The sequence below is a fragment of the Corapipo altera genome, unplaced genomic scaffold, assembly GCF_003945725.1.
Source record: "Corapipo altera isolate COAL_440 unplaced genomic scaffold, ASM394572v1 2b, whole genome shotgun sequence".
Classification (NCBI taxonomy): domain Eukaryota; kingdom Metazoa; phylum Chordata; class Aves; order Passeriformes; family Pipridae; genus Corapipo; species Corapipo altera.
Genome location: NW_020884874.1, coordinates 21,854,667 through 21,882,033, shown reverse-complemented (window position 1 = coordinate 21,882,033; position 27,367 = coordinate 21,854,667). Strand labels below are relative to the sequence as shown.

The 27,367-nt window shown below is 40.7% G+C and overlaps 1 protein-coding gene across 5 annotated transcripts in view; it reads right to left on the bottom strand.

The window, feature by feature from the left end:
- ARFGEF3 (ARFGEF family member 3) overlaps nt 1–24,062 on the bottom strand; it is an 84,447-nt gene extending 60,385 nt beyond the window's left edge. For 2 of the 5 annotated variants that reach the window (XM_027631313.1, XM_027631336.1), the window contains exons 1-4: nt 23,640–24,062; nt 22,470–22,521; nt 8,590–8,671; nt 5,177–5,308 (exon numbers count right to left, since the gene is read on the bottom strand). In XM_027631313.1, coding sequence (XP_027487114.1) covers nt 5,177–5,308; nt 8,590–8,671; nt 22,470–22,521; nt 23,640–23,724 — 351 coding nt within the window. In that variant the 5' untranslated portion in view covers nt 23,725–24,062. The remainder of the gene's footprint in view (nt 1–5,176; nt 5,309–8,589; nt 8,672–22,469; nt 22,522–23,639) is intronic. The other 3 variants (XM_027631320.1, XM_027631327.1, XM_027631306.1) reach the window with 2 other exon arrangements.
- Nucleotides 24,063–27,367: the final 3,305 nt, after the last annotated feature.

The following is a 27,367-nucleotide window of genomic DNA, read 5'->3' as shown; positions in this document are numbered from 1 at the left end:
TCAGAAAACTGGAGTTTCTTTCACAAAAGGTCATTATTCACTTTCATGCTTGAAGATTTCAGTCTTGCAAGCAGTTTCTTGGGAAATCTGGGCAAACAGAACTGACATGCACTGAGCTACATGACAAAGTTTTATCTGGGACTGAAGAAAACAAGAGGATGCAGTAGAAAGGGAAATTTTAAATGACCAATCATGCCCTTTTTTTTAAGAACAACCTGTTTACTGTTAGTTTCCATTACATTACAGTGTATCTGGTTTCTCTGGAGAACTTATTTCTGTGTGAGGACTCATCTACTAATTTGCAATTATTCATTAAACTTGTTTTTGTTGTTATTTGAGAATAATGTTCTCACAGATAGAGAGGAATGGCATTATTAAGAAAATTGTCAGCTTATAAATGAAAGGGACCATAACATTAGTGAGAATAAAGGAAAAAGAAAAAAAAAGAAGAAAAAACCCCCAAACAAACAGTCTCTCTAGTTTTGGATTCCTTCCATACTATCCACTTCCTTCATATTTGATTTCATCTACTTCGCTGCCACAGTTACATTCAAAGCCGAATTCCAGTTTTTCCAGGAGCCTTTCCAGCATTTTAGGGTCAGGGTTACTGATGAAAAATTACCAAAAAAATCAAAGTGAGAAAAAAAAAAATCACAGAATTGCTGAGGCTGGAAGGGACTACAATCCAGAGACTTAGCTATATATTAGTTTCCTAGTTTCCTTTTCCACTGCTGATTTGACAATATCTGATAGTGCTTTTGCCAATACTATATGTGTTCCTGCAAGCAAAGGTCTAATAGCATGGAGCAGAAGTACTTCAGCCATTTTAAAAACATCTGAAACCAGAACTTAAAAGCATCAAGCCAGGGTAAAAAAAAAAAATCAGAATCCCCTGAATCCACAGCCAAATCCAAATGCATGATATTAATCCTCAATCCAGACATTGTCCCCTTTCTTCTGCAGACTGTCTCTTTACTTGTTCGTCTAGTGCTTCAGGTCAACAAAATGTCCCACTCATCGACATGAGATATAGCCTTGCATTTCACTCAATTATAACATGGCACCATGTCACACAACAAAATTCTTCCCACTTCTGGGCCAGTCATATTGCATGACTGTGTTCATCTAAGGAAAGTGCTAAATTACTGCCCCCCTGATTTTTTCTATACATCTGTAACTCTATAAATAAAGCAGTGAGTCACTTTGGTATCTCAATGCTAAAACACGGAATTTGATTAGTGATCAACATATCTCTTCCTCCATGAATATTGTAATGAAAATATACAAGTATAAATATTTAGATTACTCTGTTTGAAACTGCAGTTAAGCTATTGATGTATTACAAGAACATCAGCAAGGTACTGTATGATTCTGTGATTTTCCCTTCCATTGATTCAGCCAGTTGAGCATAGTAAAAACACAAACTGGTAATACATATATTAGAAGGCTCCTCAGTCTGACAGCAAAGTATCATGGCAACAGTAAAGGAGAATACTAAAGTGGCCTTGTGTCAGATACACTGTTCCCTCTGGTCAAACCTTCTGGATTTCCTGGTTTCACAGTATCTTGTAATATAAATTAAAGCACCTAAATAACCTCAGTTTAGTCCCCAGTCTGGAAATACTAATAAATCTCTGCCATAAAACACATCAGAGGTACAGAGAAAACACATGTGGCATAGAATACACACACCACATAGTCATTGAGGTATTATAAAGAAATATTTGGCTCAGCAGTTAAATAACATGCAAGTCTGAATGCAAAATTTATATACACCAGACAGTTTGCTCTGGTGTGTGGCAAATCAAATCCAGTTAGTACACCTGTGTTTGTTATAGGTGCCTATTTGTGTCAAGGAGAAACCATAGCCTTTCCCTCTTCCTCACTGAAAAGACCACTCCCTTCTTTTGGGCATAAAAGTGCTGTTGACATAAGAATTACACAGTGCTTAGTAATAAGAGTGTCCTACAAGAAAAAAATAAATAAAGATGTCACAGTATCATTTCTACTCTGGAAATCCAAGGGGGGAATTTCCCCACATAACCATTCTATATGAAACCTCTACAAGAGGTATTTTAGAAGAACTAGAGATACCGACAGCAGTCCCTAGCCTGGAACTTAATTTAATATGTGCTTATTACAAAAAGTAAAATTCCACTTTAAATTAAAGTTCATAAAAACGGTAAGAGGTGCCTCACCTAACACAGTGGAGAGAGCTATTGTGAGAGGGAAAGGCTTTGAGTTCTTCTTGACAACTGCATTTGAGCAGTATAAATCTTCCCTGACTGCCCAGGATGCACTCCAGCACAGTCCCCAGCCCTGGCTCTTAAGTCTGAACACTGTTGGCATGCTATTTTGTGATCCTCCAGTCTGGGAATCTGCTGATCATGCCATGACACTCATCCTTAAAAATAAAGAGAATTGGTACCTAGCTATAAATTACTCAGTGCCCTTCCACTTTTACAACAGTGGCCTAAACCGTTTGTTTTCCTCAGTGCCAGAAGAGGTCCAACTAGCACTCCTCTCCATTTATTTACAACAACCATTACAATTACTCTATTCCATTGCTGTCTACTGCTGGCCCTTTATAATAACATTTATAAGGTTCCAAAAGTGTGTCAAGCAAGGCAACTAATTGCACTTACACCTCTCTCCTGTGTTCTCCCTTCCACTGCCAATTCCAACTTGCAGCAATCTGAATGTAAAAAGCTTTACAGAATGCTCTCCTCAGCCAATCAGATCCTTTCACACCTCCATCTGTAATACACGTGGGTGACAACAAACCATTAAAATAAATATTCAAAATATTCGTTTTGGATAGTGTGTGAAGTGCGACTTTCCGGTGTACTCTTACTGGGAATAACAGGAGATATTCTGGATAGGATTATAAAAACCCCAAACACACACATTTAAGTGATTTTGGAGCTTACCAGCAAATTGCAGTGAAGTAGTACTGCACATCTACTTTCACATTGATTTTGCATGAATAAAGTCTTCTGTGTAACTTTTGATGGTTGCACTCTTAATACCTGTGAGATTGGTACAGCTGTGCAGCAAGTCGCAAAGAACTAGGCCAGTATCACAGTTGATCCAGTTTCACAAAAACTTACTCCCACTCAGGAGTGTCTAATATCTATCTGCACTAGATAAAGGTATATTTAATCTCCTCCAGATGGAATAACACAGTCTGATGTACAATCATATGCTGCCTTGAGGACACATTTTAGCAGATCCAGGGATATAAACACATTGCTGAGACCAGCTGCTAGAAAACTCCCTGAAGGCTTTAGCCATTCAGCAGGCCTACATTAGTTACAACATTTTCAAGTGTTGCAATGGCATCTGTAACCTTCAGGTTACCATGTAAAGAGATGTCCGCTGATTTGACTTTCAGGCAAGGCTCAAATCCACTGTCTTTGAGTTTTAATTGTCCTGATTACAATATGTTTTGGTCCTCTGCTTTCTTCAAACATTTAAGTCAATAGAATTTTGCTTTGTTCTCAGGATGTAAAGTTGTAGTCTGATTTTACTATGCATGCATTTCACTGTGCTTTTAGCCAGAAAACATTTGTACATCAAGATTTCGCTCAGTGAAATTATGTTCCCTTCTCTCTTTTGTGCCCAAACAGAAACTGAACGTGTTTTTCTAATTTAAAAAAAAAAAAAAAAAAAAAAAAGGAAAAAAGAAGTGTACATAAATGCAATGTTTTGGCTTGGGTTTTCTGTGGTTTAAAGTTTTGAAGGTTTCTCAGTTCTATTTTTTTGGCTTCTCACATATCAAGACAACTTGAGAAGATAGGTTCTCATAACTGTAGCAAAATACAGTGCTCACATTCTTAGTGTAGGGGCAATTTCTGACAGATGTATGCCAGGACTTTCAAGTAAACAGTATGCATGCAGATATTGAATCTGCAACACTCAAGAATGTAAAAAAAGCAACATGCAAAAAATTAATGCATAGCAAGAGACCTGTTGGTTCAGTACTGCTAATTCTTAACTCTTCCCCTTTCCCACTTCAGAGACAAAAGAGGCAGGAAAGAGGTATGCTGGGTTAGGAATGTAGATCTGGGTGTCATAGTCAAAACTGTACACAGAAACTTGCTCTATAAAACAGGTAACAGTCCACTCAAATATTCCCTTTTTTCTGCTGCTAGGTTCACCTTTCTGCATGTTATGGCACTGTGGGCATATTCCACCCAGGTAGTCACCTCTAGTGCTAAAGAGTACAACTAGTACAGAACAGTTTCAGAGTGGATAACATATGTTCATTCGAACAAAAATGTCACATGCAAGAAACAAAATAGTTAGTCTATGTACTTAGAAGTAAAGAATGGTCAAGGAGTAGATTCAAACATATCACTCAGTTTTAGGTATTATGAACACACAAAAAGGACCAGCAGGTTCGTTCCAAAATGGTTTTCAACTGATGATCAGCTATAGCAAACAAACCTTGTAGTACAAAGTTTACACTCAAATATCTGAGAACTGTCCACCATGATCTTGCTTCACACAAATACTACAGTAATTGGAAGTCATTTTTTTATTACAGTACTGGCAAGTCATACAACCAACCCAATGACAGAGCAGGGAAATCTGACATCACCTCCAATCCAAAACAATACCTCCTGGTAGCTGAGCTTCCTAACATGCATACAGGAGAATTTCTAGAAATGGAAGTTTTCCCTGAGTTTACAAAACAATTATTTCCCTTATGCACTGGTCCAGTGACATTTTGGTGCTTAAACAATTTGTGCTTCATCATTAGCATTTTACAAAGAGAAAATATAGCTAACAAATTACAAAGTACCTATGCACACACAATACAAAATTACAAGCCTGCACAGCCCACCTCATGACCACTAAAGCTCAACAACAAACTAACAAATCTGCAAGTCATTTATCTGTGCACTCCCATGGAACAGACTGATTGTCCTGTTTCAGTTTGCTAAAACTGGAACCATCAGAGTACTGACTCTTAATATAAACTATCTCCTATTTAATCAGGAAAACACAAACGAAGTAGAAATGAAACCAACCAACATCTGCCACCAGAAAGAATGGAATCAAATATCGTCCTAAAATGAAGATTTCCACGGCAACAGCTAATTTATTTGCTGACCCCAGCATTGATTCGTGCAGCCTCTGTTGCAATCACTGATGTGTGTGAAACACTAACCTTCATCACTTCAACTTGCAGGTCTTCATTGAGTGAAGGAGTCACTTTGACGGCATTCAGCATCTGATTAAGCAACTGTTTCTCATCTGAGTCTGTTTCCACGGATACAAACCTCTCATCAGACAGCAGCTTCTGCAGAGATAAAATAGCAATGTACAGGTTGAGACAAAACTGCCTCTGCAACTAACTACTGCAACTAACTTATTAGTGCTTGGTACTACAGTGGTTAGGTTTTTTACGTAAAAATTTTAAATGGAGCCAATAAAATGCAAAAATACAGTAAAACTGGGAGATATGTGCCATGAAGCAGGGGGGGAGTCAACATCTTTTGAGTCAGTTGCCATTTCGGTATCATCTTTCCCCATCCTATTTCACCAGTGTCCAGAAGAAAGTGGACATCAGTAACTGATAAATCACTGCAAGTAATGCCCTCAGCAAAACATCTCAACATTTTGGAAGTGGGGAGAGAGTGGAACCTTTGCAGTTCCCCAAACCTAAAAACAACAAAAAGCCCCACTCAGGCTAGTATTCTGACATCAAACTAGTGCTATCAGATCCCCTGCCCAGCAGGTGACAGTCACCTATTGTTCCAATCATTCCAATAGGGTACAGGGTAAAGCACAGTAAAGGTGGCACTTCTGATCACGAACAAGATGTGTTTTGCATCATTCAGAAGTTGATTAATAATGGATACAATCAAGTCCTCAGAAGGAAGGGTACTGTGAGCAAGTGACTAACACAAACATACACAGGAGTGTGTTCAGTACAGACTGAATGAACTTCTGACTGAATATTTTAGACCAATCAGATTTGCTTTGCCTTGAAAAAGCCAGTATCTGAGCAACTATCAGCATGGTCAGTGGCACTACTTCCTTGGAGTTCTACTAGAAATGCTTCTTCTATTTAGTCTATAACCACCTTCATGGGTGCCTCAATAGTGGCAGGCATCCTGCAGTTGACAGACCCACTCAAGCTTTTTCCCAGTTCTCATCTTCTTAGAAACTCCCATGACAGAGCAAAACTACCTTGTCTTAGATCCCAGGAACACAACCTTGCTGTGTCCCAGTGCAGACTTTGTGCAGCCCACTTCACCCTGTACATTTTGCATGACTTTTGTACTGATGCTCCTTCTCAGCTTCAACTCTGTAGCACATTTCACTGGTTCATTCCCTCTTATCTTCTACACTTGTACTGGTTTTGGCTGGAATAGTTAATTTTCTTCATAGGATCTCACAGAGTGCTGTTCTGGATATGTGACCAAAACAGCATTGATAACACACTCATGTTTTGCTATTAATGAGCAGAGCTTAGACAGTATCAAGGTCTTCTGTTTCTCAGACTGGCTGCCCAGGAAGTAGACTGGTGGTGCAGAAGAGTTTGGCAGGGGATACAGCTGGGACAGCTGACCCCAATGTGACCAAAGGGATATCCCATACCAGCAACAACAGCTGGGGAAAAAGGAGGAACTGAAGAAGACAGGGATATTCAGAGTCATGGCATTTGTCTTATGAAGTAACTATGAGACTTAATGGAGCCCTGCTTTCCTGGAGATGGCTGAACACCTGCTGGTTCATGGGAAGAAGTGAATTAATTCCATATAGGCTTTTGGTTGTGCATGCAGTTTTGCTTTCCCTATTATACTTCATCTTAGCTCACAAGATCTCTCACTTTTTGCCTTTTGATTCTCTCTCCCATTCCCCTGCAAGGGAGAGAGTGAGTGGCTGGGTCTGGAACCATCAGCCACAGTTAACCCACAACAATGTTTTTAAGAATTTCCCATATATCAGTACATCAAGTGTTTTAGCACTATACTGCCTCATGAGATTTAACTCAAACTGCAGTGAAAATAATGGGGTTTTCTATACAAAGGAGAATGTTTAGTTCAGTATGGGAGATACAGAGTTATTGGAGAGAGTCCAGGGAAGGGCTGCTAAGATAACAAAAGGAACTGCAGCGTCTCTCTTATGAGGAAAGGCTGAGAGCTGGAACTATTTAGCCTGGAGAAGAGAAGGCTCAAAGAGGATGTAATCGCCATATATAAATATCTGAAGGAGGGTTGCAAAGAGAACAGAATAGGATATTCTCAGTGGTGCCCAGTGACAGGACAAGAAGCTATGGGCACAAACTGGAACACAGAAGGTTCCTTCCAAACATCGGTAAACAATTTACTGTAAGGGTGATCAAGCACAGGCTGCTCAGCGAGGTTGTGGAGTCTCCATCCCTGGAGACATTCAAAAGCCATGTAGACACAAAGTTGGGCAACAGCTCTAGGTGACCCTATCTGAGCAGCAGAATTGAACCAGATGACTTCCAGAGGTCCCCGCTAACTTCCACTATCCTGTGACCTACCTGGGTAAACTTAAGTTGTACTTAATCTCATTTTTGTCTTTTATCCTATTTTTTAATGTATCTCCCTATCATCAGTTGTGTGGTTTGCTTTTCTGCCCTTCATAAAACTTTACGTATCATAAATGCAGATGAAGGACTGTATTGTTGCCTGGATTACCTTTATAGGCTTCTAGATAGGAGGTAACATTCTTATTTAACCGTTACCATACTGAAAATTCGCAACTTTGAAATTCCAGTTCTTACAGAACTCAAGTGTTACGTGTAGCAATTTAGAAGAGTAAAAAGATGAAATTTATCCTCATTGAGTGTTCCCAAGGAAGTTACAATACAACACACAGTGAGTCACTCATAATTCTTCCACTATTCTTTGGTGATCATGAGTTTGCAAAGCTCTTCTAACAAGCATACCCACACCAGTACAACAGACATATTTTTATTTAAGTCCCATTTTTGACTTTAAAAGCAACCTCCATTCCCTACTTGTCATATAGCTGAAACGCAGGGCACAGGAATGTCAGAGTGGGACCAGAGTACTATGCTGCAAGAAGGTGATATATGTCTTCTGGAAAAACCAATAATTACCAAAACCCTTACAAACCCACCATTTTCCTTAGCCAGAGCCTTCTAGAACCACTTACAGCCATTTTGTGCCCCAATATGGGGCACGGTCTAACCAAATATCTGACACCTTATATGCTGGAATAAATGAATTTGAGCGATCCACTTACATCCTTATACTCACTTCCAATAAAAGAAAGCAGCAAGTCTTGACTCAGCTTAGTTTCTTAAGATGCTTAACAGTGGCAGAGACTAGCACAGGGACACACAAGGAAGAGTACATCTACATTTCAAAGTTAAAATCCAGGAACTCCTACCTATCTGCAAACATTTTTAGCTTCAGCCCTTACTTGCATCCTAACTTCTGAACACCATTACAGAAACACGAACATTACTGTTAGATCAACATAAGGATAGACACCTTTTTTGTGCTATTTTTCAAGAGAAAAGCCTAGTTTTCCTTAACACCCACTGCCTGTCAACACATCCCCATTCTAAAGCCATACCTGCATCCCTGCTAGAGCCTGTTGGGCCAGCTTCATGCTCTTGGATTCCAGAGCCAGTTGAAGAGGAAGAAGACACTTCTCCCTGAAGAAAATTAAAAAAAAAAAAATAAATAATGAGATGGAAAAATGGAACTAAAAGTGGTATTCAAGTAACATTCTAGCAAGGCTGTATCACTTTCGGTAAGATCACACTTGCATACAGTAATCAAAGATAATTTCACAACTCCGTGAAAAGCTGGTATGTTTCTTCACACACTGTTAAGAATGGTCTTTCAACTGAAATTTCACAAAACACAACTGTTAGCCCTCTGTGTGCATGCATGAATGTGCAAAGCATAAAGACGGCATTGATTCACAACTCACTAGTGGTCTTTCAACCCAGTGTGTTGAACGTTACACTTCAGTCACTTACCTTCTGTTTAATATTTAAATTTCCAGAAAAGTGGTTTCATAATCCACCTTCTATTAGCTGTGTTTTAGTCTATGGTCTGCTCTACAGTACAGTGCACCCTGTTGTGTTAGCTCCCTCCAACGATAAATGGTGTAGACAAAAGCAAATGGACACTAATGAACTTGGTTTACACCTGAATTAGCATGTGCTATAACTATGACTTAGCTATACTTTGATTATAGAATAAAAAAATTTTAATATTAAAATAAATTATTAATTAGGATATTATTTTTGATGTTTTTGACTCTGTGCTCAGATACTAAATTTATTTAATTTATTAATTTAAACACTGCCTGGAACTGTGACTTCTCTCTTTACTCCTTCCTCCTTGTCAGAGAAGGGCTGCAGCACCTGATGAACATGTAGTAACCACAAACCCTTTAAGCAAATCCTGCTAGTTGGCAGGAAACTCATTCCTGATCAGAGGTGCTCAGCCTGTGTCCAACTGCAGCTCCCTGAAGATTTGCACTTTATTAGGTTACATATCATTACAGGCACTTATCTGTACATAGAGTCTATTTTTCACATTTGTATAGACATATTTGCTTGTGGCAAACTATTTGTGCCAGCCCTTAAGGGTCTCAGTACTCCAAATGTCTGCATTGAAGTTGTCTTAAGGGAGGGTTAGGTTGGATATTAGAAAAGGTTCTTCACCCAGAAGGTGGTTGGGCACTGGAACAGGTTCCCCAGAGAAGCAGTCACAGCACTAAGCCTGACAGAGTCCAAGAAGCATTTGGACAATATTCTTGGGCACATGGTGTGACTCTTGGGGATGGTCCTGTGTAGAGCCAGGAGCTGGACTTGATGATCCTTGTGGGTTCCTTCCAACTTGGCATATTCTGTGATGGCACCCCAAGGAGCCCTTCTGGAATCACATTAATTTCCTCTCCATGAAGACAACTGTGTGCAAGGTAAGAAGAAAACAATTCGTTGAGACTCTTCTTACCCAACTGGAAATTCTTCCTTCATAACTAGTTAAGGAGAAACCCTAGGGTAGAGCAGTAGTGATTACTGGAGTTTCAGAGGTATTGTCAAAGCTACCTAAAGTCATGCACAGTCTGCCCATAACCTACTAACCTCACTCTAAAACAGTAAGTCTACAGCCTGAACCTTCTTTTTAAAAACATTTAAATGGAGATTATCAAATACTGGCCATTTCACCTTTGGGGAGCCCATCTTGTAATTCATTCAGTGGATCCTGGTTTGCAGAGGGGACTGATTTTCTATCCCAAAAACCAACTCTATTTTCAGTTTGTTCAGTTGTTATTCCTTTGTCTCCATCTTTCTCCGAAAAACCACAAATCACAAGCTACCCCAAGGGGCACAAATCTGCTATTTGCTCTTTGAAACGCAACCTCTTCTTTTAATGATAAATTAAAGACTTGAAAGTCACAAGCACGGCTCAGTTAAGCAATATAGCAAGCTTCTGTACTTGGAAAAGATTCTTGAGAATCTGCAGGTCTTAATTTTTACCTTCTTTGCAGCTTATGGCAACTTGTAAAAGGCCATTTGGCATAATGCTATGGGAATCTTCTAAAAATAAATATGAATACTAAAGAACTTGAAGCAGACTACATGTATATCTTAAAACAGGTTTCTAACTAAAAGGTAAACATTTGCTCCATGAGATATTCTGAGAAACAGGCAGGCACAAAGCCAAATTTTTGCAGAAGCTTCTTTCTTGAATGTTTCTGGAATCAATTTAACTAGGACTCTTGAAACCTGTGAGCTTAGCATCCAAAACAGCTTGAATTACAGAACATCTAGGAGATATTTCCTGTAAGAGTGTCATACAATCCAGACCTGCAGACACTGCCAAAACATCTGCTCCAGAGTTCAGATAGCAGTCCTCTAGCCAGTACAGAGCTGGCTACCACCTACGTATCTAATGCCAGCTTTGCTTAGACCTAAGAACGTATATAGCCTGCAGGTAAACTGTGATAGCGAGGTGCCACAGCAATACATCTCTATTCCACAAATCACCTTTAAGTGTTAACTTTTACATTGTGACTTTGACATATCTCCTCTTTTAAAAAAATGTTCACTATCACCCCATGGGGGAGAACTCACACTTGAAATTAGTAGATCAACAGATGCCAAAACAAGGCACCTTTGCATTAACCAGTACTCAATCATCCAGACACAGACAGGAAAAAAAAGAAGGAAAAAAAATCACAACAGTGTATATACTAACTGCGGGGATGCTAAAAGCAGATGATTATTTAGATCTCCATCTCTTCAGGGCTGAACACCACTTTTCTTTTAGGCTTTCTACAGATTGACACAACAGCATATAAACATTTTGGGCATTATTAATACAGAACAAACTTATTCTCACATTAAAGTGGATGGAGACTGGGAGGAGAGGGGGAAAGGAAGGCAAAAGTTATGGAGTGGATCCAGTTCAGTTTCATTATAATGAAGACAGGTGGGAGCTCCTACGGTTTATGTGTAGCTACCCTGCACATCAGCATGTTGCCTACCATCTGTCATCACATACTGCAATGAGCAGAGAACAATGAGAGCCTTGAAATATGTCCCAAAATGAAGAATAAAAAATGATAAACAGGAGAATGGAAATTAGAACAGATTCAATTAGATGAACTTCCCATCCTTGCTAAAAATGTTTAACTGAAAATCTAATTAAGGTTGCTGTAGACTGTGTTCCCACTGTATTCTTGGAGAAAATGAATTGCCATTGTGTCATTTCCTATTCTTGTTACACACTCAGACAATTAAACCTTTAGCATTTCCATGCTAGAACTATAAAACACCTGTAGAGATACCTTGGAATGTTTGATTAGCTTGAGCACCTTCCACACTTCAGTTTAACCTGCCATTTAAAAGCATCATTTGATAGCATGAGAATACAGAAGGACATGGTAGACAATTCTCAGGAGAATGGGAGAGAATGATGTAAATTCAGTCAGTCCCTTCTAAGATCTACCATTAAAAAACTGGATTGAATCAGGATGCACAAGAGAGAATGCAGACCAGAATTTGGTCTCAGAGTGCAATGAAGTAAGGGTCTGAGGTTTCCTCTTGTACCTTACAGCCGTTTTATAATTCCACCCTGTTTTGAGTGATGCCACACCATGGGATCTCATTGCTTATTGCACCGTCTGCCGTTCTGTACTGTTAAGTTACAATTCATTGAGGTTTTGTAATGCTACACATGTAAGACATTCTACACAAGTGACATTCTCAGACTAAGCTGGTGCACAACAATATACTTCAAAACACGGTTAAGAATGTTTTCCATTTACATAATGTACAGAAACTAGTTGCACACTGGAACTCTTAAATTGCACGCAAGTGTGGACATACATACACATACAGTTTTAGGCACAAATGCCAACTTAACCCTGATTGAGATGAGTCGAGTACAACACAGAGGGAGAATGAAAATAAGGGAGAACCTTTGACTTACAGAAGGGGAAGCTACCTGCCTAGCGTCAAGCAAAAAGCTCAGAGACAGAACCAAGCGCGTAATCCAAGATCAGGTCGTGCTTGCTGAGCTACCCACTCCATGACTGTCAACTTTGCAAACGGCAGAATGAATCATGAGAATAAATAAATAATAAATAGCCTTTATATTCAGCACACTAGGTTACAATGACCTTTCTAGTTGTCTGATTTGCTGTGGCTCATCAACCTAGCACTTTCCCTGCAGGTCTGGAACACGGGGTGCTATGACATGTCAGGCAAAACAGACTGTCAAAAAGGTCAGAGAAAGACAGATTACTATTTGTAAGTAGAAAGATCATAAAAATTTTTCTATTCTAATTGTAGTGAAGAAAGCCTTTAGTGAGAAGAGAATAATGGCTCATTAATTCATTCTCATGATAAAAATTGTAATGAAAATAGGAAATGGCCCAATCTTAACTCCTTCTTGTTAGTGCCTGGAACACAGTCTCACAACCTACCTTTGTCTCCTTGACTTAGGGAAGGGGGCACTATAAATGAGACATTTTCCCCTTCATGCAAATGGTGATAACCATCTTATTTTTAATCCCATTTCTGAAAATTAAAGATTAAAAATAAGACGTCTCTGCGTTATCTTCCCGCTGAAAAGTACATAAGCAAAGCAAAATTCAGAACTCCAGGGCCTTATCAGCATGCAATTTGCGGACCGTAGAGCAATCCACAACCCAGTCAAAGAACAGATAAGAATTTAATTTGGTGCTGTTGCCATTTTCTGACACACTGTTTGTTAGGCGGGATAACAGTCACAGCCAGAGTAACATTTATGATTGAAAAGAGCTTCTCCATCTTGGCTGCTTAAAATGAACAGAGTAGCACAGTGTAACATTATTAGCCTCACTTACTCAAGAAGAGAATTGGCCCGTGATGAAAATAAATGGTAGAGATGAATTCTCAGAATTCTGGAGGTACCCATAGCTGTTACCCTTAAATAAACCAAACAGAAGCAAACACTGTCCTTACACAAAAGGGGATGATAATTTACGTAAAACAAATTCCAGTGCTGTATATATGAACACACGTAAGTATAAAAGTATAAACTTCCTGTGTGAACTTAGAGAACACTGATAAAAGATTCCACTAACAACTTCATGGTTTATAATAGAAGTACTTAAAACCTAGAGGAGGAACAGTAAATAAATATATCCTTTTTCAAGCAACAGTTCTTCAAGAAGAAGGGAAATTTTAAGTCCTTGCTCACATTCTAGAGAAATGATTGATTTTACCTACTAGGGAAATACGATAAGAGTACAAAGAGTGTTTGACTTTAACACTCTCAAAGAGAGGTTTGGAGTCCACAGTGCAAAAATATAGGGCAAGTTCTCCTGCCTCCACAATTCAGGAAGTCAAACTAGATGACAACACACCACTCCAGCACTAAAATTTGTGCCTCTGTGCAAGTACAAGTTTGTCATTAGTACTTATCCTATTGCTCTAATAGGTCTCTAAAAGACAAAATCTGAAGACTTCCAGTTAGAAACCTCCTTTTCAAGAAAAAAAAAAAACAAACCAACAACAAATTATCTTTATGATGCTGTGCCATTACAAGATGATCATGCACATTAGACAACTTGTTACAGTGCTACATAAGAATGAACAAGCACTCAGTGTTGCAGTTTACAGGTTCTGGAAAAAAAAAAACAAACCAGTTGGGAGACTGTTGTCATACTATCTAGATATAAATGCTTACTTGCTTCATCAGAGCCAGGATTTTACTCCAGTTACTCACAAGCATAGAGACACTTGCGTGCATGTTTCCCACATAAGAGATTTGCCTCTCACATAATCAGGTGAGGTTCCATATTTACTAATAACTAAAATTATAATTTCTAGCTGAAACCATTTTCATTTTTCTGTCTCACCACTTGCATCTTATTGTTTTTTAATTCTCATTCTTTTCTTCCCTACAGAGTACAAAACTCTTTGCTTTTGTCCAGTTACAATGGAAGGCTTCTTTTCATCTGACTTGAGGTTAACTCTTCTTTCCACATCCGATTTTCTCACCTCAGCTGCTGACATCAGCTCTCTCTTGGAGTTCCCTCCAAGTCAGTATTTAATTTTTCCTTCCTTTTTGTTTTATGTATTCACTCTTCCCTTCAATCTATTTGCTTTTCATACCAAGACACAAAGTAATCACTTCATTCAACACTTAAACAAACCTGCCTTTGGAGGGAAGTATATGAGTTGCTTAGCAGAGGATGTTTAACGACACAGCAAAAAGGAAGCAAAGAATAATGCCTAAATGTTTTAGATACAGTTTCTTAGCTAGAACTTTAATAACTTTAATAACAACGTGGAATATTGAATGACACTGCAATTAAAAACTGGTTGTTATTAAAGCAGTGAGATAATGGCATTTCTAATCTTTTTTATTTACACACTTTCCAAGATAAATGGATTTGCCATTACAGAAGAAGCACAGCTCTACTTATGGAAAGCAAACATGAGCAATTTAATCTTCCCGCCAACCTCATGCAGCCAAGGCCACAAAATTCATACAATTGTAATTAAGTAGCTCAGCGCAGTCACTCAGTTGGAGACCGCTTCTAAGGTCATTTGTTTCTTTGCTATACTGGCTAATAACATCTTGATTTCAACACAAACACAAAGTTCCTAGATAGGAGCCTGACAGTGTTGTCAAGATGAAAACAAAACAGAACAAAACAAAAAATATAAGCACAAGGTGTGCCTTTACTTGAGAGGAGAGGAAGAGAGACAACAAAAGATTCTACACAATATTAAATAGACAAGGCCAAAATAACAATCAGATGCTGCCAGTCCCCAAAGCTCCCCTCCCTCTGATACATTATCATCACTCTCCCTAGAACAACCCTTACAGACTTTTGCCCTTTGTGCACAAGCTATCACAGTAACTCTGCTCTTAAGGAATTTGATGACATGTAAACCTCACACATGTAGATCTTAATTATATAGCAATCTGTATCCTTCAGGTGATTTTCTTTATTATAATTTGAAGTACAGCATGATGATGAGGTGAGAAGCAGAGTATCCATCCTTAGTGTACACCTCCTGCCCTTAAGTAGAGGACATGCTGGACTGGCTCAGCCTACAATTTTGAAAGCTTATCAAACTAGTCCATGAAACTTCTCTTCCCTCTACTTGGTAAGCTTGGAAAGGAAGTTAAGGATTTTTCTCTGAAAATAACAAATAAAATGTCTTATGAAAATTAAAATTCCAGCAGGAGAAGTTTTACAATGCTGGGCCTAGGTAGAACTGAGAGAACAGAAAAGAGACAGAGATGCTAGAGCACAGAGAACTTGCACATTACCTTATTTTCTCCATCACAGTTGGATGGCCTACAGCGAGTTACAGAAGTTTGATGAAGAAATGGGAGAATGAGATACATTTCTGATCATTACTGGTTACATTTTGAAGATCAGTGCTGCAATCTGCAATACCATTCAACTTTCACCGCAGTTCAATGCTAAATCTTGACAGATCTAAGGCATGGTTGTTGAAAATATCCCCACATTTGCAATGTATTACGTAATTTTATACTCACTCAGCATATTCAATTTCTTAAGCAAACAAACATTCAAGGAAATGAAAGGTAGTGAATTTCCTGCAGCTTTGTTATTTTTCATGGAATGTAAATAAAAGAAATGTCAGAAACTACTTATTATTCCCACTAACCCTTTTATTTTCGAAAAAAAAGAAAAGTCATGACTTGCACAGCATCACATAAAGACCACAGCAGAGTAAAGCATCATTTAGTAGGAAAACAGTCCTTTCAGTGCCAGTTTTCTTCCATCCCCTGGTTCCTGCCTGCCCCCCCCCCAACAATATTTCATTCTCTAAGGCAATTATAAACAGCCCCATGATCTCATTTTCTTCTCCTCTGCAAGCACTAAAAGTAATCAAATGTTTAAAGCAAAGACTTTAAACACTTTAAACACACTGCTATCCCATTATCATCCTTAGACCCTCAGGGCAATATTTCAGTTGCATTTGTTGTTAGAAGTTAGACAAACAGCTAAAACTACGGCTGCTCTCATCTTCGGCCCCACTCAGATGCTCTCCACTCCCACCCTACCAGCTCAATGAGGAAAATCAACTCTAGCCCAGCAAAGACCAGCACACAGTGGACTTTTGTCATAAATGTAGAACAAATTTCTAGAAGAATCTCTAAAAGGAACATAGACCCAAGGCAGTGGCGACTACTAAGGTTCACTACAACAAAGAATGTCAGGAAGGGCAGAAAGATAGTTTCAGAAACAGCAAGCACTGCCCTTAAAAAAAAAAACAACAACAAAACCAAACCAAAAACCCTCACAACAAACCCACAGGTAAGTGTAGCAGAAATCATGCACCTTTGTCCATGAAAACATTAAACCTTGCCTTGCTTGATACGTTCATGAGTCAATAACCCTCGCTAGCAGGTTTTTAGGACTTCTATATCTAGAGGCCTTCCAACACTTTTGAAATCTTGTCTTGACAGCAAGAGTTCAGACATGCACTACAGAAACTACATCCCTTACCTCTTCAATAGTGCTGTCTTTTTGTTCTCGGAACAGATGCAAAGTTTTGCAGACATTATGTACCTGACCATCAGAAGGGCCACTTACATATCCCAAATTAAACATGCAGATTGATTCAGATACTATATTACACAGTGCCACATTGCCTTTCTAGACATTGATCTCCTCCCCTCACCTACTCCTCAACATTAGAACTGGGAATGCAATATTTTAAATCAAGACCAGTACATATACACCATTCAAAACACCAAACGGGCTACATAAATGCCCCTAAAAGTCTGGATTTAGGCTGTAAACTGCCAACACAAGAGACGAAGCTAAACAATCCACTCTGCAACTAGAACCTCTTCTTGGCCACATGCCTGCCAGGGAACTCATAATCCACTTGCTGAATGCCAGACAGCGACCATGTAATGGTTGAGCAGCACGAGTCATATATCCAACAGTCACACTCAGGAGGAAAGCATAGGAGCACTTAATGCCAGGTGATTGTGAGAGCAAGAGCTGGAAAGAAAGTGTTTTAAAAAAGCAAAAGAGTAAAACAGAGAGTGATATGCTAAAACCACTCCTCAGAGACAGTCATTCCTCCCCTCACAATCACTATTTCTGGTCAGGGATCTGCTATATGTATAGCTTTTCTCTCCCAGAAGAAAGAAACTAGTAGAAAATATGAACAAAATTAAGAGATGGGAAAATACAAAAATGATGAAATCATAAACATTTCTTCACAATAGAGAAGACAAAACACATCTCAAGACTCAAGATTCTTTAAGTGGATGAATTACCTGGAAAGCTGAGTGGATTGTAAGTCTCAATAGCATTGGTTGTTTGGTGATGATCACACCACAATTACTGCTTTTATTATTTGTTGAGCACATGTAATGTAAAATGAGTGAGCATGTTGTTTTATTTAAGAGTTTATAAGCTATATATTTCTCAAGAAGTATGTCAAATGCAAAGCTAGAGATGCAAAAATAAGCAGCAGATTAGAACTACCACTTTTATTCCCAGATGCCCATGACCATAAAAAAAAAATGCAAGGAGGATAGATATGTCAGAGTTCACCTAAGTTTAAGACATATATCTGTTCCTGACAGCTCTTCATCACATTGGCTTACTGAAGTTCCCAAACTGCCCTCAAAAACTAGTGGCAAGACAACTACTACTGGGACACAAACAGAAGAGACAGAACAGGATGTAAGCTGGTTATTACAGAGGACCCTGCTCATCACTGGCTTCTGACTTTCCAGCTGTAATCTCCAGAAATACTGATCATTTTTGAAAGGCCAATGTGAAATACAAGAAGGATTCAAGTGAGACTTTCTGGCACAGTACATGATGTAACCTGCATTCCTTCCGAAAAGAAGCTCCCTCCAACCTCCTCTTAGCAGTCCCAACCAACCTCCTCTTAGCAGTACTAAGTCTGTGCTGGTAACAAGCCACTAAGTTTTACATAGCCTATAAGGCATGACTTAACTTCATAAAGCATTCCAAGAAACTCCAGTAAACCCAAGTTTTTTCAAAGTGGTATGTGACTGGCAAGCGCTGTCTAGCCTCTTATTTTATTCTCTGATACGGTGATAATCCTCATGAGTATTAAACTGCTCTGATCAAACATTCTTTTTCAAAGCTTATTTTCTTGTGTCTGTTCAGTTACCCTTAACAGGTCATATTTCAGCCTCTAAAATCACAGCAGAGGAACTGGCCAGGGATTAGCCATGAAGAGAGCCTTATTCAGTGTATATTGTTGGCCTTAGGGAGGAATTTGTCATCTTGAAAATAATGAAGTAAACAGAGCCCAACTTAGAAGCAAACAACTGTTTGCTGGCAGACAACTCTTAAGCTGTTTTCTGTGTGATCAATTCACCAATTAAAACACAAGCACATCAATTCCTTTTATCTAATTCATGCTTTAAGTCATCCATCCAGCCTCCTTAAGGACTTAATATATATCCAATCTTTACAACTCCTATTCAGAGAAAAATATCATCATACAAGGCAGGTAACAAGAGACTAGTTACCAATAGATTATGTGACTCTCCCTCCTCAAGAATTCACAGAATATCTCTACAACAAAGCCTTGAACAGACTTCAAGTAATTTCCATCTTGATCCACTTTAATCTTTGTTACTATCCCAGGCCTTGCCCAATACTCTGATCATAAGCTAAAAGTCCCAAAAAGTCATACATACCTCAAGGCAGAGCTGACAAGACTCTGTGGGAAACTCCGTATTTGTTGGAGATTTCTGTTTCTTTAGGAAGTGAGACATTTAAATAATGCCCCTCACTAGAATTAATATGCAAGGTCATTAAGTGGGATTTGGATTCATAAGTGCAATTAACATCAAAGGAAGTGGAACAGCAAAATAGTCTCATTTAGTTCCCTAAAGATATACCCAACAGATCTCTATCAAACTAATTAAAGAATGAATGTCCAGTCACTGGGATTCCTTTGGGGCAAAAGTACTCCAGGTGCTCCCAAACACAGCAGGCATGTGCTATGTAAACTGCTACCAGACAAGTGCTAAAAATGGCTCCCATACAAATGCTAAAGCTAAAGCCCCTAATTAACTGCACACACATCAGAGAACTATAATGTGGTCTGCCTGGTGTTCAGTAACAAAGGTCCAACACAAGAGAGGAAACTATGGATAGGTCAGGAGCAAGCCAGAACATAGAAATAATCTACCTCAACACTATTTGTGGAGACAAGTATGTAGCTGATATATTACACGATCTTACAAGAAAACGTTATGAAGAACCTCTACTCATCTGGAACTGGGGTGTCAAAAACAGCAAATGGCTTTTCTTTTTATAATTAAAAAAAAAAGTGAGTAGACAGTTTAACACTCTCATTCTTGTGAGCAGTCTTCATTCTTCAGTTCTAGAAGGAAAAGAACTTAAGCAAGGTCACAGCCAACCTGTTAAATGGCAACAACATCACAACTCACTAGTGGAAGCAAGACACTGCTCTGTGGAGAAACAGAACAATACTGACTAGGGTACTTCCTTGATTCACTATTTTTTAACCAAGCCAGTATCTATCTCAACTGGACATGGCAGCTCATAAATCTGTTCTCCATCCCTATGCAGTACGGATGTGCCCTAGATCAAGAACTTCACAAAATACCCTGTAAAGAAGTGCTGATGTCCTTTCTTTATATCTACTGTATTCTAAGTACACAACAAACTTTACTACTAAATAGAATGGAACATCCTCCCCCCACATACAGTACTCAAAATTCAGCTCATAAATACATTTTTTCCTGAACTACTTGCCACACTGCCTTTAACACTTGCTATGTTGCTATGGATCTCAGATCTGAGTTGTGGATTAGGGTTAATTAGTGGAAAGATTCCCTCTAGTTCTAGTATTACGGAATATTCCAGAACACATTCCCATGCTCTGTTACTGCACTCAAAAACATTATAGCAGAAAGTTTGAAGCACAGATGCAGATTCCAAGTGGATGAGCAGCCAGAGGCTGACCTGCATTACAGCAGGTAATAGATACAACCTGCACCTGCACGATATAAGTCGAAAGCAGGAAAAAGGCATGGTTAGAATGTCTCCATCCTGTATCTTGGCTGTATTTCTGGTCATAGCCGCCACTCTACTTTCAAGGCTATTCTTTTCTAGTGTTAGGAACAAGCCATCAGAGTGCTGCTCTTTAACAAATACCAAGCAAAGAAGAATTTTTATCTAATTTTCACATCATGCAGGTGAACTCCAGCCCAAGATGTGGCTCAAGTGTGCTGATCTGGAGCCTGGTGGTAGCTTTTTATCAGAGAGGGAAGAGAAAGTTCAGCAACAGGTCCCACAATGTCTGAGGATGTGTGGCAGAGACTTACCAAGGGCCCCACAACAAAAGCTTTTATTCAAATTCTCCCGTGTACCTTCTATTTTGCAAAACATTCAGTAATAATGAGTGCATTGTTACTGACAGGTCTAACGTTAAGAGTTTACTTCACATCGACACCTGTGAAGGCTTTAGCTTTATTTAAAACGATTAGGATTTACAGAGGAAAAAACGCCCCAACTAAACAAATACATCATTAAGAACACTGGGGGAAGAAGAGAAAAAGGTAGACATATAGGTAAAGAGGTAGTAGGCAAGTGAAACAGGAAGTAGTGTGGTAATAGCTAGTTAACTAATTCACAGGGAATGACAATAGCACTTAAAAAGAGAGACCATAAAGACAAAGGCTGATAAAAGGGAAGATGAAGAGCCACGTGTTCTCCAGCCACAGTGACAAGTAAACATAATTCTAAGGGAGCTACTGGGAATTAGTCATCCAGCTGTTTCCAGTCTATGTTGGAGATGCATGTGTCTGGCATTGGTTATATCAGACCTGTGCTACCTCCATCCCTCACTTCATTGATGAGGCCTTTTGTGGACTGCAGCTGATAGGATTTTAGAACGGCAAAAGAACTGCTCTTATACCTTTCCTATTTAGTGACTGCTTGACTGAGAGTAATATTGTGATAAAAAAATGGCACCTCTGTCAGGAGCTCATAATACATATCGAGGAGGACTACAGGACAGGCCACACATCCAGCAAAACTCCTATATACTCTTTTATAAAAACTCAATCATCTCTGACTAAAGTACTTCTGAATAAAAAGGGGTACCTTTGCATCTGACAGACTTCAATCAATTTCTTCCATGGATTTACTGAGGTGCTTTTTGCACTCATGTAATTTTTTAGCATCCATTATGTTCTTTAATAAGGCAAGCCTAAATATTTCACATCTGAATTATTAGGCTGTGTGAAACAACATCCTTCTGTTTTAAACAGTGTGCTTGCTAGTTTCTTTTGATGATTCTCAATGGTTCTGTCAGAAGGGATGATGAATAATTTTGCATATCCACTTACTCCATAACAATCAGAATTTCCAAAATGAGATCTTGTGCACGTCCCCCATTTTATAGGTGTACAAACGGAGGCAAGGAAGAAGGAAGAAGGCTTACACAAGATAATCTAGTAGGCTAACAGAAGAAGTAGGCATAGAAACTGCATTATTTTAATTCTTAGTCAGTGTCCTAGCTATACAATAACTTCTCAGTTTCCAGAATTTTTATTTTCAGTAAACAAAAACTGATTTAGATTTAAAAGAAAACAAACACACTGAGAAGGCTGGGAAACATTATCATTTATACTGAAAGCTGTAATTTAGAAGGAAAACTCTTCAGACCGTCAGGTAGCCTTCCTTTCTAACCAATGTCACCACTATACATACCCATTTTAACACATTTCATTCATGACCAGAGGCCAAGGGATCATCAGAAAGTTATCCACTACTATCAGCATAGGCATATATATCTACAAACTAAAGAAATCACAAAGATTCAGCTCCCTCCCGTTTACCTCACTTTTAATTCAATTTTTTGCATCAATTTTACAAATACTGACAGCTTCACAGGATTCAACATTAAATGTTCTTACCTTAGCTGATATGGAGGTATCTTGATAGCAGCATCAGGAGAATCCAAGGTTTCTGTATAATCAAAGGAAACAACAGGGCTTTTAAAAGAAACTTCTGAGTTCAACCACAGTAATACATCTGGCTACAATCTCTGAACTAATGATCCTAAAGTTTACACCTACTTCAGCTGACAAAACAAAAATCAATGCTGCTCCAAGTCCACAAAACTTTGCATAAATCTGTCAGGAGCCTGAGTGCCCAATGAAAAGGTATGGAGTACCATCTTTTCCACTTTCACATATCTGCACTTCGGCAGCACAGGTACTAAAACTGGAACACTATATGGGATGTTTTCATGGCTTCTGTGCAAGAGTAACACACAATTAATGAAGCGATCCATGGAACACCAAGATGAAAGGCCAGTAATAAGACAGCAACAGGTATGAATTATCACAGAATACTGTAGCTATGTATGGAAGAAAAATAAAAATTTAAAGTAGTTGAAAGTATCACAGTTATGATGATGTAAGTTAGGGGTCTTGTTGACGAGTGCTCCAGGTTCCTAGCGTCAAAAAACACTTCAAGCCACAAACAATCTTGCAAAATGGGTGGATGCTGAAATGCATCTAAGCTTGTATTCCCTTAAAAAATGAACTCGTTATACTGATCACTTGCATTATACAGCAAGGATAAAAGAGCTCATGGAATTCAGTAAAACAAAACTCCTAGTTTTTAAAATAGATTCCCGAACACAAGCCAGCAGTAAAAACTATGCTGGATTTTTTTTTTTTTTACGATGATTTAGGGGAAGGAGGGTGCCTTTTAAGGAAAAGACAGCCCCCCCAAAACATACAGGGAAACTGACAGCTACTGATACCCGTATCTGCCTGGCAAGCGCCACGAAACAGACCCAGGAGGTGGGGAGGGTGAGGGACACGCATATCCTCCGGGACCGGTAGCAGGTGCCACGGCCTCTTCCAGCAGCGCGGAGCTCCCGGGCATTTTGAAGAGCCCGAGGCGCTCCGGTCGCTCCCCACCCGCCGGAGGCTCAGCGGCCGGCGCGGAACAAGTTTGCTGAGGTCTCCCTGCCCCCGCCGTTACAAAACCTCTCCATCAGCGGCTCCTGCCCCGCTCCGCTCCCCGCGGCAGCCCGGCCGCGGCGGGGTCAGCCCGCGCCCCCCGCCCCGTACCGATGGCCCAGGTGCAGCTCTCCTTGATGGCCCTGTGCTTGCTCCCCGACGCCTCCTTCTGCAGCTTTCGCAGGATTTCTTCCATCTTGCCTCCCTCGGGATCTTCGCCTAGCAGCGGGGGAAGAGAAGCAGGCGGCGAGCAGGAGGAGGAGGAGGGCGGTGCGGGCGGCAGAGCCGTGCCGGGGCTGCCCCCGCCGCAGCAGTGCCTACGCGGGAGCGGAGCGCGGCATCCCGCTGCCGCCCCGCCGCCGCTGATGAATCACGCCGAGCTCCATGGCGGGGACACGTCAGTTGTTGCCGCTGCGGAGTCCCTCCTCCTCCTCCTCCTCTCCCACCCCAGGCAGGCCCCGGTGGCGCAGCGGGGCTGGGGCCGGGCCTGGCACTGCCCAGGGGAGCACAGGGACTCCCTTCTCGGCGGGAGGGCGGAGAACCCTTGGAGCAGGGCCGGCGCCGCCAGAGCCGGACCCTGCGGCGGCAGCAGCCCCGCGGGAGGCGCACGGCGCGGGCAGGCGGGTCGCCATGGCGACCGGCGGCGGGGGGCGCCGGCAGCCCGGCCTGCCCGCCCCCGGGCAGCGGGAGGGGCGCGCTGGGGCCGCCTGCGCCTCGGGCTCCGCGCGTCCGACGGGGCACTCGCGGGGTCGGGCGGAGGTGCTGCTCCTGGTCCCGCCCGGCCACCCCGCTGCTGAGCGCGGCCCGGGACTGCAGGGCGGGATTCCCGCTCCCCAGCCCTGCCAGCCTGGCTCTCCTCTCCCGGCAGCGCTGCCGCAGCGCAGTCCCTCCGGCCCGCAGCGTCCTGCGGAGCCGCGGGCGCTGTCGCACCGGGACAGACACGAGGAGCCAGGCCTGCACACCGCCGTGTGTGCCGGCTCTGGTTATCCCCTGAAACGACTAGAGTCAAATAAATGGCCGTGTGCCCTGCGGGATCTACGCCTCTCTCCCCAGCTGGCAAGTGCAGAAGGTCACGACTTGTCACTTGTCTGTGCCTTGAAAAGAATGCACACCCATGTGCCCCCCATCAAGCCATCCCCCAGGCGAGAAAACAGCCACTCCGCTAGCTCAGACCGTCCTCCTCGCGCTCGGAATGCTTCCTACCCACCAAACCTCCCGCCTTCTTCAGTTTGCTGTTCTTTTACCGTATCTCTAGTTTATACGGTATTTGCCCTTTTTGTGACTGCATCGGTTAATTGAGTGTTACAATGGCGTTGTCTTCTTGCAGAATCTCTCTAAAAAGATACAAGAGGACAAGCAGACAAGGAAAAAAAACCCAAACAGATAAGAAAGGCATTCCAGGTAGCAGCTGGCAGTATTAGCGGTTATGTCTCCTACTGCTAATTGGAAGAGTACCAATTGTGAATTACCAGGCAGAATATTGGCACCTGGTGAATCAGCCATAGCATTTCCCACAGGATGCTGGGCTCTCAAAGGCTGTCCCTTATCCAAATACTTACAAGGGCTCATCCTGTGTTCAGAAGTATAATGAATGCATAATCCATAGTCATCTTTTAAGGCCAGAATGTAAAACTCCTCTCTGAAGAAAATGATTTAGAATGATGCCAGAAAGGTCTAGAGGTGGATAGGGAATGCCTAGTGCTACAATAGTAAGGATTAAAAACCCAAACAAAAAACCCCACCCAAATAAAATAAAAAAAAACCAACAATCTCTAACAGAAGTACCATTAAGCTTCCAATTTCAGGGCATAAACCAATCTCCAAGAAACCAAAAGTACTTTCCCAAAGTTTCTTATCTCTGCCCATGGTCTGCCACCTTCCTTGGAATGAAAAAAATGGTGATAGCTGGTTTGTCAGGGCACTATGATGCTATAAATCAAGGCTCAAGCTGAAGTGGTGATGAATTGTTTCCCCACCTATGTCCTTCCTGTTTATTCTGTGTTGTGCCTAGAGCAAATGAGCATGAGAATCGATTTTTGTCTTTTCAAGGCTTTGTTTTTATTTTTCCTTGGGGGAAAAACCAAAAAGGACTGTGGTGGTGTTTGAGGTATTTTTAATGTAGAAACAATGTACCAGAGTTCATCTGGACCTCTGAAATGCTAAAAGATAAATATGTATCTATAAGTAGTAAATAATTAATTGTTTATTTTCAGGGAACCATTGATGAAACTTAATTAATTTTTAATTTTAGACTATTTTCTAACTATATGCGTCATCAATTCACTAGTTAATTTCTCTGTGGTCTCTACAGGAAGGCCTTTGCAGCTGGAATCTTCACCAGAGCTAGTGTTTTCACAGATGCTCCCTGTCACTGAAGCAAAATTTGTATTTGTTTGTATTTCACCTGCTGTCCAATGTCTTCCAGCAAAATGGGTTCTGTGCTGCTAAACACTTTTTTTCTGTAGTTATGTCATCAGATTGAGAGAAACAAAGGGTGTGTTCAGGCTCTCTAGAGCTGGTAAGATTATGCAGATGGAAAAAGTAAGCCATGATGACTCCTCCTGATCATGTCAGAGTACCACGAGTCAGCTCGTTGACACTTTTAATGTGAGGCCCTCCGTTTTGATATGAACAGGGCTCCATCAGTCCTTGAGTCTGTTGTCTGTAGTAATCACATAAATACACAGTAACCATGTCCTGCTGGAAGTCAGTCGCTGAATACGTTTTGCTTAGGGAGGAGGTCACGTTTAATCATGTGCTTTGGACTCCCCTTCAAGGCAAGTGGCCTTGAATGTCACAATATCTGGAAGTCCAGGTACAGAGTAGGGATGATGGTGAAGAAACCTCCTGCCTTCTGTCATGAAGAGACAACTAAGCTTTCTATGGTCACTCTTGGAGTTCACAAGTCCTCCTTGCCTTGTCCTGGCTGTTGAAAGCCAGCATCCTTCTACAGTGGTAGAGGCTACCTAGGAGTCAGTTCTGATGGTTCCCTGCACAGCTGAAGCCTTGTCCAACTGGAAGTCAGAAGGCTCCTGTGCAGATCTGGTATCTGCAGGATGTAGTGGTCATATAACACTAAGATGCAGTGGCAGATATGCAGTGTGCTTTTTGTAACTCTCACCTGGCAGTGCTACTGATCTTTTGCATTATGTGAATGCTAATTATATCCTGGGATACACCCAGAGCTCTGAACATAGCCAAGAAGTGTGTAAGCAAAGCCAAGCTACTCAAAATACCCAGAGTAATAGAGTTATATTAGTACAATTCTCTGTCTAGGCTAGTGAGCAGTATTCGCTTGACTTAGAGATCTTGATGCTTCTATGTGTCTGCTCCTTCCAGTAGCCAAGGAAGGCAATCTGGTCCTCGTTTAAATCTCTTCTGATAACATACAAACAGGTTGCACACAGCTACCCTATCATTCTAGTCTTTGAGCTCCTAAGAATGAACTAAAATATACAGTGGAAAAGTGTGAGACAAAGGCACGTTAGACTGTGAGATAATCACATATATTTCCTATTAGTTATTATCACTCGTGTTCCCTGTGCTTTGACCATTTCAACAATACGCTCGGTCAAGATCTCATTGTGTGCTGCAGATGCTGGAAGGTGTGCACCGAAGAGATGGGCCGTGTCCCTTGAGAACTTCCTTCAAAGTGAATTACAAAATATTAAGAAATTCCTTATAATGACAGGGAAAACACCTTATTCCACAGTTCAAAAACATTGCTTAGCCAGATTTTTCAAAATTAGTCTTTCCAGAAGCTCCCCTATGACTGGACTGACCAGATTTTCAGAAGAAGCTTAGGCTCAGTTTTGCTCAGGAAGTTCTGTACACTTGAA